Here is a 13,615-nt window from a genome sequence, read left to right as displayed (position 1 = left end):
CTGGTATCACCTCAACTATATGCAAAACAGTTCCTCCTACATATTAAAAGTATTAAAACAAAATATTAAAGTTTGTGGTTTTTTTAAATGCATCCTATGGCAAGCATTTGTCTATTTCACTGACAAATTTCTTACAAGGCAGCAAGGAATTTTCTGTGTTGTTGCCTTCATTATAATTTTTTTTGTTTAACATTCTGACAAGTCTTCTACATCTTAGTTTCTCTCACTAATTAGCATCTTTTTGTTGGAGTGTTCATAAGCTAAATAATTATCTCAAAGAATAAATTTAATTAGGGTTAAGTGTCAAGACTGGTTACTTGAATAGCTTAGGATAATAATCTTTTTTATTATTTCAAATATTAATGTAATAATATGGCAAGCAGGTGACAAAATAATATATAAACCAGGATGACATTATGATCGATTTTGTAAATGTGTCCCTTTTAATCTTCTCTAATAGTCAATGTTTATATTGTGAACCAATGCTATGTTAAAATTCTTCCGTAACTTAGCCTCTGACAACCAGTAAATAAAATAAAATGATCTTATCTGCAGCAACTGAAATAGCTGCAGGTACTAACAAACTACTGATATGGAGTCTCTTGCGCAAGAATGTATTTGAAGTTCAGAACTCATTCTTTTAGTTTTAAAAAGAAAAAATATTTAATCATAGGATTAATACATGACTCAGAACTTTGCGCTACTCATCTTATTAATATTAAAATTGCAACTCTAATTACATTTCATGGGATGAGACTATTATTCCAGGATCCAAATTAAGCCGCTTGTAGATTTCAATGGGATGCTTTTACATAAGAACCAATGCAGATATGGGTGTGAAAAAACCTTTGTACTTCTTTGTTTATATCTACTGTTTATTTGGAAACTCACATATAAAACTACTTAGTAACAATTGGCAATTCAATTCATAAACATTAAATTCAACTCCCTGCATCCATGAATTATGTTATTTTTAAAGATACGGTGTGGAAAGACATCAGCTTTCAGACTAGAGATGAAAAGGATACTCTATGAGATTGAGTTATTTCATTCTAAGAAAACTACACCAGCCCCTCATATCCAGAGAAGGGAACTAAAGGACTTAAATTAAAAAATGGTTATGTCTCTCTCTTATGTGTGTGGGGGACAACCCCACCCCCAAACAAAAAAGCCCCCCAAACCAAAACCAACACCCCACGTAAACCAGAAGAGAACCAGCAAACAGACTGTGGTCAACACTATCCCTATTTTTCAGAAACACAATCTATAGAAGCCTACCACAATCTAAGTTTTACAGATTAACAGAAAGTATTTTAATTGTTCATTTAAATTTTTCTGTTCTCTCCTATTCTGTGAAATAGAAACAGACATTTAAAAGATACCGATGGCTGACAATTTTCATGCCGAAGAACTCAAACTTATATACCTTTATCCATATCCAACCAGAATGACATCTGCTTGACACAGCCACTGGAAACAGCCACTTAAATGCGCTGCCATGCTCTGACACAGCATTCTTTTACATTTTTTTAACAAAGCCAATATTTTATGACTTTTAAAGCGTAAGACGGAGATGAAAATCTGTAATAAGATATTCAGCTCTACTGTGTTTTAAGAGCTACTGACAAAAAATGTCAGAAAATGAAAGTGCCTCAGTGATGTTTATGTGTAGTTACTACACGTTAATGTGAACAACTTTAAATTACTTCCTCGAGTAGAGTCGAGAATGGCACCCATTCAGAGTTTGCAGACTCAGCATTATCTTTGCTTTGACTTTACAAAGAAATAAAAGCAAAACTATTTTTAACATATTGAACTCTATATAAATAACAGTTTCTCAGTAAAACCATTAGCATCATGATTTTGCTAAGTTTGCATAACACAAATGAAAGTTACAGAAACTAACCTTGGAATAATAGGTGACATGAAAGGCATAAATAGTTAAGGAAAAGTGTTTCTTGATTAAGAAAAAGAGTAACAAGCTCCTGATATTAAGCCAAAAAGTTTACTCTGGCCCAAACTCTGCTACAGGACTACATACTGCAGAGTGTGAAAGTTGTACGTACAAGCAAGGTAACCTCCTGTTACCTGACAAAAAGATACTGATTTTTACATCTTATAAAGGGTGAGAAATCAGTATGGCACTGATTAGTTATTGCAAAAATTTTAAAAGATTGCTTTTCTCTAATTACAGTTTAGCCAAAGGAATCTTTTTATGGTATACCTCTTGACAAATAGAAGGTGGCTGATTTTTTTTTTTTTTTTTAATCTTAACTGTGTTTTAGTTTTAAGCAGTAAAAACACAACTGAGGAAGCAGATGCCAACACAGATGAAATTTTATGAACTCAAGCTGCTCATTTGCAAGAAGCGTTATCACAGACTGCACACCCAGCCAAAGAGGGCTTTTCTGAAGAATAGGTTTTTAGGATTTTGTTACTGTTCATTCCAATTACTATTTGGCTTGCAGTATCTCCTTTGTTTGTGAGTGCATTCACATACAAATCTAAACATTGACATTCATGTTTTCAAGCAGTTAGGATAAACTAGACACTTGGGATAAAAACAAAATCACATTTATATGTTGAAACATGGAATTTTAATGACTATGAATTGCTTTCAGGCAATTATTCTATATTATGCATTATTGATTTTACCCAGTTGAACTGCTCTTTTAGAAACAACTAAAATGATCCCCTCAGCCACCCTACTCAATACTGTATTTTTCCTTCTTTCTTATCTTCCATCGCAACCTAAACTACAGACACTGAAGAATAATTAAAGCTGCACCAATACACAAAAGTAACATAAATAATTTCAGAAATGCATCAGACATTCTGACACTAACTGGTTGCTCAGATGTCAACTGTAATATTTACTGGACCACTTATTACCAAGTCAGGCAGGCTGCTACTGACCTTAAGAGGGTTAAAAGCATTGGTGAAATGGCTTCTGAATCTCTGGTAAAGGACAATACCTACTGAGAGACTGTCAACCTCCACAAACCCAGTTTCTCCAAAATGAAAATGTATAGCACAACATTTGCAGCTTAAGATTTTGCAACCAACTTCAACATGATGGATGCTTAAAGAACAAAGATAGGTACTTTAGGAAGTCATCACAAAATTATGTTTAATTCTCATGTCTAACACACTGACAGTATAAGATCTTAAATACTACCACTGTATCTTTTCAGAGCAGATTGGTGATCATTGTAACCCGAACCAGTTACGTATCTTTCTCAAATCAGTGATCTTTTGGTGTATTTTTACACCGCTTCTCTGTAAAACTGTGCTAAGATTCTCTCGCGATAAGGTTGTTTTCGAACAAGACCCCAAGTTGTACCTTGTTGAAGAGAGCCTAGTTCTTAGGTTACCTTTTGTAATACTGATAACAAAATACTAACAGATGGTCTACCCAAGTTTTCCTTCAAATTCCACAACTACATCTGAAAGAACATTACAATAGTTATAGCAACAGGTGGTAACTGAGAAAAGCTATTTTTAAAGCAAATTTCAATTCTCAGAACATTAAGTATCCCATGCAATCCAGTTACACAATTCTCACTTGTGGCTTTTTCAATCAAATTGAAACAGATGATTCATTTAAGGCAAAAATACATGTAATCAAATGTAACTTCAACTGTAAAACAAAAGTAAGTAGGAAATAGCCTAAAAGGTTACAAAAATATTAAATGCATTACACAGATTATGCTACAAGCTGTGAAAAGAAGCCAAAATACCACATCCTGCCAAGCAGAGGGAAGGAAAGGAATAAATCAGAAATCAGAAATTAAGCACTGATCCAGGAATATTCACAGAATTATTCTGAAAGACTATTAACAGAACCATTTCCAGAGCACCCAGTTAACACCCCCACCTCCTCAGAAAAAAACCCCTTTTATAAAGTTTGAGACTTTCAAAACGTGGTACATCTCAAACTCACCATGTCAACTGCTGATAATTACTCGTATATTATAAAATTTTAGATTATAGGATCAGTACAAATTTCTTGAGGGTTTTTCAAAGCCTTAAAATGAATTTATGCAAAACGCACTACTAAGTCTACCATACTGTAGGTCCCCTCAACAAGGACTAAAACTTACTAAACAAGCTATGCTACTTCAAACCCTTCATTTTGGTGTCAACCATAAGGCTGTTGAATTTTTGTTTAATATATTTCCTTGTTTTTATTTTTTACATATTTGGTAATGTGCAATATTTACAACAAAGCAATACAAAACCAGTCATTTTTTTTCCCATCTTCAATCACAGTCTTCCTTTTCTACACTATATAGTATGAATGATCATAAAAAACACCATCTTCATTTATATTCAAAATAAACATTACATTTTCATAATTTTATTTAGCTTCATTTTAAATTTAAGGAAAACACATAAGCAAGATTGCTAATTTTCTTATGAATGGGGTGTTTTTTATGAACTTTATCTTGGCTGATACATGGAACTTCTAGAAAAAGATGGTAAAATAAATTTTTTGTTGAAGTACATAGTGCTGCAAAAGAACCTGAACATTAATCCTTATTAAAACTGGCAGATAAAATAAACCAAATTTAATGTTTGAACTTACATCCTCTGCTCTTTATAACACACATTAACCATGGTCTTCTCTAACAAAAACATTTGTGCTACCACAAACAGATGGACCTACAGTAACAGTTAGTCTTGCTGAATGCTAATGGGTGCCTTAAGCAAAGGATGAAATATTAGGATACCATGCAGGTTTACTGAACTCACCTGACAGAGGTGTAAAACCATTTTCTAGGAGCAGAGATGCATGCACAAAAGTAAGAACATGATTGCAAGTAACAGACTTTCACGAAATTAGACACATCATCTTCAAAATGAACAAGAAAACATCCTGGTAAAAATAAGTAGTAAAATTTCAGGGTTCCTCACCTCTCGCTTTGCAAGCAGCACATTAGGAACTATATGAGGCAGGCAGCGTCCCAACATTAACATGACACTTTTTTCACTGTCTGCAATCCGAGATACCTAGAAAACCAAGTTGCTTGTTTGTTGGGTTTTTTTTTTTTTTTAAAATGAAGCACAGGAACAGAAAAATATCCTTTCAAAGGAATAATAAGAAATGCAGCAGGCTGATCACTTACCAGAAAATATTTAATTTACTCACACACATTAAAGCCATAAGTTTTTGATCTGGCAGTAACTTCAAAAGCATGAATCCACTTGTAGAAACTCAAAACTTCCCAGTAATTACATATCTATCACTAGGTTTCATATTTAAGCTAAAATCTGAAAGCATATCTTTATTAAGTTTCATGCACATAAATTTATCTCTCCATATATGGTAATAAGTCTTGTTTCAAAGCAATTATTGCTTGTTTAACTATTGCTGCCATGCAGAATAAAGGATCTTCTAGATAACGTCAACTGGGAAATATACCTCTGATCCCAAACGGCTGTCTGCTGACATCCGACAGAAAGACAGTAGTGCTTGATGGAAAGCTGGTGACAATTTCCTGAAATATTGTCAAAAAGGGAGGGGGGGAAAAAGCATAGATCAGAAAGGTGACCGAACAAGTCCTCTCACTCTGGTTTAACCAGCTAGGTAAAATGACATTCAGCAAACATGTTTTAAGTGAAGCATACTGCAGAAGTTTTTGTTTAAAATTATCTTTGACTTTTAGGCTGTTTAGTTTGTAGCAAGAAAAAAAGTGGGTGTCCTAATTAAGAAGTTACTTTTAGTTCCGAAAAATGTAACATCTTTCAAACTGCTGCACAGACAAAAATAAGACTAAAGCATGAAGAAAAGGAAGCTTTAGCAATACAAGAGGAAGCATACAATTATGCAAACTGGGGGGGAGGGGCGGAAATCACAAGAAACAGTATTTTTGCTTAATGCTCTGATTCTGCACATTGCATAAAAACATTTGAGTAGTCAGTCACTTACAAGCTTCAGGATTAAATAGAGATTGCTCAACTGCCACTTTGGGATCTAAACATTGGATTCAAACCTATAGTGAGAACCTCAAAACTAACCTTAAATTGCTGCCTAATCCCTAATGTAGATGTGTATCTATAGAAGTACTGCCTCATGGCCATGCATAGCACCAGACAACACAGCCGAGCTACTCAAACCCTTAAGCATACACATAAAACCCTGATAAGGGTCTTAAAACAACCTTGTCCCAGGAGGATAATTTGGCAGAAATGTTCTCAGAAAACAATTACTTGACTGACCATTACATATGACAGGCAAGTATCATCATCAGCAGCTTCCTATTCTTCCCAGTAATGACAACTCCCTCTGCCTTATCTGAGGCCTGTATTTAGATGCCAATCTAACACTGCCTCATCCACTATGCTTAAAGACGAAAAAGAACATTTGCCTTCCAAAACATGCACAGAAAGCATCTCAGCCTGTATCATCATCTGCTGTTTGAATCCTCTAATGACACTATGTGAGTTTAAGGGGGGAGGCAATTCCTATTTCTTAGGTGGAAAGTGGTATCACCTTTCAACTCTTAAAAATGCTGTTTTGTGCACCTGAGCGCACAAAATCCTATGCACATGCAATTATGTGTATGGACATACATATTTTTATCTAATAGATTAAAACATCACACTATTTACAGTAAATACATCATTATTCACCCTTTTCTAACCAAAAAAAGCACATTAAGAATCTAAGTTCCTACTTATAATTGTTTATACTAATTGAGGAGGATACGGATAAATATACCAGAGTGGTTTTCCTCTTCTGACTATTTACAAAATATGATAAATAAGAATTTATGTTTATTACTTAAAACCAAGTTTCTTTCCTGACAGTATGGGTTTTTAAAATACGTTTTAAATTTTAATGAAGTAAGTTTGTTTGAATTCCAATCAGCTTGGTTTTGTGCAAGGGTTCACTTTAAAAGTTACTAGACGACTCAGATGGTAGCAAGTTGTAAAGGATCTCTGTTTAACAGTATGTTAGACCTTATTCTGTAAAAGTACTCTTGAATGACAGATTTACAGGCTCTACTCAAGGCTTTAAGGTTCATTTACACTAGGAGAACAGGAGCAAGTGTTGCAAAGCAGCAGCTTAACATTAAGAAAGTGGCAAGGCCTTGGCCAGCCCTTTGCCTGGGCTGTCCTTCACCTCAGCATTCGTTCCGCAGAACATCAGATCCTACCCACTTGAAACCTTAATTAAAATCCTACATAAGGGCAAAGTTCTATCCCCATTTTGCAGAGACTGAAAACTAACTATGACAATATGTCACTGAATTTCCCTGTGGGTTAATTAACAGCAAGCTCTGGGCAGCATGGATCCCACTATGATTGCTGGCTATATTTAGAGTCAAGAAAGCTTCTTGATGAAGTCTAGTGAAATGTTTGATGGCTATGCTGGACAGAAATGATGACAGACCCAGGCCTCTTGCACACAAGTCAGTGGAAAGCCTTTTCAAGGGCCGACAGATGCCAGTAGTGAAGATGTTCAAATATAAGAAAATATGATGAATACAAAAACCAATGTCCTGGTTTCAGCTGGGACAGAGTTAACTCTCTTCTTAGCAGCTGGTACAGTGCTGTGTTTTGGATTTAGTGTGAGAATAATGTTGATAACATGCTGATGTTTTAGTTGTTGCTAAGTAGCGCTTATCTTAAGCCAAGGACTTTTCAGTTTCCCATGCTCTGCCAGCAAGCAGGTGTGCAAGAAGCTGGCAGGGAGCATAGCTGGGGCAGCTGACCTGAACTAGCCAAAGACATATTCCATACCATGGAACGTCATGCTCAGTATATAAGCAGGGGCGGGGCGGCGGGGCGGACGGGGGACAGGGAGTGAGGGAGCGGCTGTGTGGTGCTTGACTGCTGACTGGGGTTAAACCACGACAACCAAGCACTACTATTCGATTCCATATAACACTGGGACAAGAGAGTCAATTTACTGAAAAAGTCAGTGACTGCTATATACAGAAAACACCTTGTATTTGGTGCAGACTACCAAACACCTAAAATGAGCTGAATAAATACATGAGGTGCAGCCTATTTAAACTGCTGCTAGTGCTTTCTACCACAATCTGTTAGACAAGGAATTTTTGCAATGATGGCCACATCCTCATTTGCAGGCATGCACGCACAGCTGCTCTGAGCGCAGTCACACAAAGCAGGCTCACTTGCTCTTCTATCCTCTCTTCCCATCTGGGCAAGATTTATGCCAAGAATCCACTCCCTAGTGACAACAGTAACAATCTTGCCTTTTAGGATAGAGTCTTAGTTTTTAACACCTCTTAATACATTCTGAATAAATTGTAGTAATTGTCTTCTACAAATAACCACCCCTGGACTGAAATAAATAAATATCCAGCACTTCTATCATGCTTCTTCTCCCACAGATCTCAAAATACTTAACAAATAATATAATTCTTAATGAAAAAAATTACTGTATTATTAGAAACCAAGTGCATAATCCAGGAAGAAAATTTAGTGATACGGATCTATAAAACACTTTATCAAATATGGTTTTCTTTGACCCTTCACTGACATGTTAAGCCCAAAACTCAGTACAAAAATAGCTACATATTACACATGCATTACTTATTTCTGCAGTGAACTGCATTTGAGGGGACTTCTGAAGTTAACTCAATGGGGATACAAGGCTTTATTCAACTAGTTTTCAAATAAATCCACATGCAGTTATATTTAAAAGAGCTGTGCGCAGCAAAACAAATTCTGTTTTTCTAGAGAATACTGTCATAAACCCCACTGGAGATACTTCCTCACTCAGTTATCTCATCCTATTTTGATACTCATCCTCACTATCCCCAAACCATTAATCTAATAGTCATGCACTTAATGCCTCCCAGCACTCCCAATTACTCTGAGGAAAAGGAAACTTGCAACAAGTCACAGATGAAAGTAGGTAGACAAGGTTATAGCAATCAATGTATGACAACTGTAAGTTTTGATTATTACATAGTCTAAATACTCAGCTAGGATAGGAAAGAGACTAAAAAAAAAAAAAATCTGGAAAGCTTAAATGGAACCACTGCAAATTTTCCAGAAAAATCTAAGCCAAAGTTTTACTTTCCTGTTAAATACTAGTATCTCCAACTAGAAGAGAAGACATTTGTAGTAAGACTCTAAGGTATTGTATTCAGAAATCAGAAATCTTTCCTCCTGTTCAAGTCTGAAGTTAAGGTATCACTGAAAAAGTGCCCCTGCCCCTAGGACTCAGTACAAGAAGTTCAGGAAATGCAGAGAAAACAGGATACTTAGGGTTTGCAAGAGAAGTTAATTACTAGCAGCTGCAGCAACTCTTGTTTTTCTTCTTCTCCCCCCCCCCCCCAGCTTGTATTGATTTTCCATCTGCACAGAATATCACACATAGATTTCTACTAGGTATTTTCAGATGGAAGGTAATTCTAGAAACATATTACTGTATCATCACCAGCAAAAGAACGCATAAGGGAACTGACAAAATACAAAGCAGAATGGCTACCTGCTCTCCTAAGAATAGCAATGGTAAGACCATAAGGTGAGCTACTTGGGCATCTTTGTCCACAATAGTAATTTTGTACATACCCTCATTAAGTTTGTGGTCTGTGTTACTCCTGATGGCTACACAGTGGTTTATCTATTACTTAATGAACATGTTACTTCCCCTCTTCACTATAATGCTTAAAAAGACTGTAGATTGGAGAGGCTTTCTCAAGAACACTCAGACACACAAACTCAGTCTCCATGTAATAACACAACATGAATACCCTATTTTAACTAAAAGAATCATAGTTACCCAGTGAAAACTTGCCCCAAATTCAAAACTCAAAAAGCAGAATGTCATCAGACACCTTTTCTGATTATTAAAAATAAAAAAATTCATACAGCTCTCAGATACTCAAAGAGAGTTATACACATCTACATAGGAGAAGTAAAAAATTTCCCAACCACTCTTCAAGCAGAAACAATTTCATTATGAAATTAAAATTTAAAAGAGAATGGAAATATCCTGTCTTTCCATTCACCATTTTGATTTTAGCTTTTTTGTTGTTGTTGCAAGGAACAGGACTCGTTTTAGAAACAAGTAGGAGGTGAAAAGAAACCCTTAAACTTAATACTAAAAATGTAGGTTTGTCAAATGTACTCCTTCCTAAAAAGATTAGGAACAATATGAAAATATCAGCACTATACCCTAAAGGTATATTCAGTCTTTTATTTGCATTGAAAACACAAATGACCTATGAATTCTGCCGAATTTTACTGTTAGAAAAATATCTATTAACTTTACAAGAATTTTTAATTAAAGCATTCCAGTTTAAAACTTATCACCAACCTATTAGGTTTATCGAAGTGGACTGCAGTTTTAGTTGACGGAGCACAAGAGGACAGTTTCTCTGTTTCTTTACAGGGCACAGAATTTGACATATCATCTTTAGCAGTCCTTGAATCCACTTCAGCTGATAAAGAAAGGCTTGTTTCCTCAGTGTTTCCATGTTTATTGTCATTCTCAGAGCTCTTGATATCCAAGTACCGTCCATTGTCCTCTGAGACTGTGAGAGGCACTTGTTTTAAAGAAGGATGGGGAGCTACACCATAAACTGTTGACACAGCAAAGTTTTCATTCTTGAGAAAATCTATTTCACTAAAAAAGGAAAAGCAAAGAATTAAATACTTTTGTAGCTTTCATGAGAAGGTTGTTGGAATCACAAGACTGAAGCACAGAAATAAGGACAACATACTGAAGAGCTCTTTTCAACTCCAGTATGTTCAAAAATGCCTTTAATAGAAATAATTTATAACACACAAGCTGTTCAAATAAGCACTGGTTTAATAGAGTTCTTTAGTCAATAATTAGCAGTAGGAAAAATGTTGCACTCAGAGTGAGTGAATCAATGAAGTAAGTGAATAACAAGTGTTATCTGCTTCTGGCTGAAATCGGAGCACTGACACTTAACTTGTCATGAGACAGAACTCCATCTGGGATGCAAAACTTAAAATACTACAGTGGTGAATTAATATATACTATCCCATCTGGCTTTGAAACTGTAACTATGCAAGTCAATAAAGCCACTTAAAAATTATGCATTTGCCCATATGTTATATTGGTGCATCTCTTAAGAAGAATGATATCTTACAGCTTACAGAATCATATGTTTTCACCAAACTTTAAAGTCTCTTTTTCTGTGGTTGTTAAAGATACTGTCATTTCTACTAGTCTTGCTGTGTAGAAAGAAAAACTGTGTTGAAATAAGTCATTAAAGTAAACATCTTTCTAACAGTGTTTGCAAGCGGTACACACCATAGTACTAGAGGAGTGAAATAAAGCTGATTGAAGAGAAAACCTACACAAAACACATCAGAACTGATTCTGTTTTCAAAGTAAAGAAATTCCTTTGAAAGAACAAAACTGATTACAAAAATTAAATTATGTAGGTAATAAAAGGGAAATAGTCAGTTTGAAGTCTCTTCCTTTTTCTAAATCAAATACCACGTATTAAAAAGGAAAGATTGCCCTGCTCTGAAGAACTAGTAATTTTTTAAGTGTAAGTTGTATGTTTTCATATATGTGCTAGAAAAACATTGAGGAGTTATTCCAACATTTAGCAGCAGTTGAGCAGATTGATAAGTACATACCTCTCAAGTCTTTGGATTTGTTCCATCAAAGACCATTTCTCACTGTTTAACACACTAATTTGATCTTCTAATTTTTGCACTATTAAACATTGCTAAATACAAGATAGAAATAAAAGAGTTTAGTACAATAAAGTAGTAGTGCAAATAGCTGAAACATTTCTTCTGTACAATCTCTTACTTCTATTGACTGTGGTGTTGTTTCAAATACAGGGACGCTCCCAAGTACAGGAGTAGCAGCCTCTAACTCATCATCTTCTACACCAACCGATACATCCACCACATCTCTCGCAGTAACATGATGGTTTCCAAAGTCACGATAGAGTTGTAACAGGTCAGGAGGTTTTGGAATGTTCAATCCTACATCATCCCAAAGTTCAAAATCCTTCAAAGGAATAAAAGAAACTAAAGTATACAATATACTTCCTTCTGTTTTCATTTCTCTTCCTCATTTGACTGCAGGTCATACAACAGCAAAATAATCACGTCAAGATTGCATTTTAGTAAAGGACAGGAAAGCTTAAATCAGATAGCAAGAAACAGAAGTAGAAAAAGGATACATTTCATGACCCAAAGCAGTTTCACCCTAAAGGCGCCTCTAGGTAATGTACTAAAGAGAGGACCTTCCAAAAACACATAGATCACAATTCATTTTTTTTTCTAGGACACGAACACTTTTTAGAACCAGGTATGATGTTGATCAAATTCTAGCAGAAGCCAGTGCAATTGATAGAAGGCCTTCTACTGACAGGGGTATTGTTTTGTTCTCATCTCATTCACAAGTACAGGCATAATTTTCCAGAAGCAGAGAGTCAAATAGCTCTGTAGATGATGGGGTGCATATTATCAGTGAAATTTGGACATAACTGTATTAATTGTGTAGAGGTGTAAACAATACTAGGGCTTCCTGTCTCAAACCATCACTATATGTCCTTCATTTTCTCATTGACATGTTACCATCAAGATTATTCCATGTCTGTACATACAAATAAGCATGTGCACTGTTATACAGGAGTTGTGATGGTCTCTTTAATAACATTAAATTTCAATTTTTTTTTAAATTTTTTTCCTACTGTTCATGATTTTCACTATATTTTTACATAGTCTGGTTACATACACCTATTCGAAGAAATATTATTTTCTGAAAGAATCATGTGAATAATCTAGAAAAAATGTGCATTCTATATGTTAATTGTAGTATGTTTATATTTACTTTCTAGAATTAGAACTTTTTTTTTTTGCTAATTGTCTCACAGCATAAAACATTTTCAGTTGAGAACACATAAAAAGTAAGGATAAATTGTTCATCTTTTCTCTTTTGGAGGCTGTATCGTCACAAGTATTTGTATGAAACCTAGCACTGTTAAAATCAAATCTTAAGTGGATGATCCAGAAATTTTATTTAACAACTCATTTTCTTTACAGATTAGGATATGAATTGTAGAAAAAATACAGGAGGACTAGTTATAGATAGAACTGGCTGAAATTCAATATTTAATATTGAATTCAATATTTAATTCTTCTGGCAATATTCCAGTTTTGTGCTGAATATATATTGGGTGTTGATGTTACTGGGTGTTTTGTTCACCCAGTAACAGTCAGAATGTAATTAGAACCTTCCAAACATGTGAAGAACTTTTTCCCATGAAATGCAAGCCAATAAAGACATAAAGCTGATCATCTTAAGAAAAATGCATCAAAGCACAGCTATGTTTGGAAACATCTAAGATAACACCTTATAACAAGAGCTTCTCCAAGACTGTATTCAATGTCACAGTAGGATTAAGTATACTCATACACATATATATGCCCAGATGACAACAAACAATAAGTATATTGTATATCCTGCACAAATCAACTGAGTATGATTTACGGCAAAGATTACATTCAAATTTTACTACATCCAGATCTCTGAGTTTAACTGAAAAGGTGTCCAGCAGAATCCAGGAAAGTGTATAAGTACCTAAAACTCAGTATTTTTCTCCTTGTTTTGCGTTCTTCAAAGAATGCAAGC

At 35.0% G+C, this 13,615-nt stretch overlaps 1 protein-coding gene across 2 annotated transcripts in view; it reads right to left on the bottom strand.

Annotated features, from left to right (window-relative positions):
• RELCH (RAB11 binding and LisH domain, coiled-coil and HEAT repeat containing) overlaps positions 1-13,615 on the bottom strand; it is an 86,776-nt gene that overhangs the window by 45,680 nt on the left and 27,481 nt on the right. The window contains exons 6-11 of one of the 2 annotated variants that reach the window (XM_050891445.1): positions 11,783-11,986; positions 11,605-11,696; positions 10,304-10,612; positions 5,426-5,501; positions 4,918-5,013; positions 4,756-4,779 (exon numbers count right to left, since the gene is read on the bottom strand). In XM_050891445.1, the coding sequence (XP_050747402.1) occupies positions 4,756-4,779; positions 4,918-5,013; positions 5,426-5,501; positions 10,304-10,612; positions 11,605-11,696; positions 11,783-11,986 (801 nt within the window). The remainder of the gene's footprint in view (positions 1-4,755; positions 4,780-4,917; positions 5,014-5,425; positions 5,502-10,303; positions 10,613-11,604; positions 11,697-11,782; positions 11,987-13,615) is intronic. The other variant, XM_050891444.1, reaches the window with a different exon arrangement.

The sequence above is a fragment of the Gymnogyps californianus genome, chromosome 2 (assembly GCF_018139145.2).
Source record: "Gymnogyps californianus isolate 813 chromosome 2, ASM1813914v2, whole genome shotgun sequence".
In the NCBI taxonomy this organism is placed as follows: domain Eukaryota; kingdom Metazoa; phylum Chordata; class Aves; order Accipitriformes; family Cathartidae; genus Gymnogyps; species Gymnogyps californianus.
Note: the sequence above shows the minus strand (reverse complement) of the source record. Positions and strands in the feature narration are given on the sequence as shown.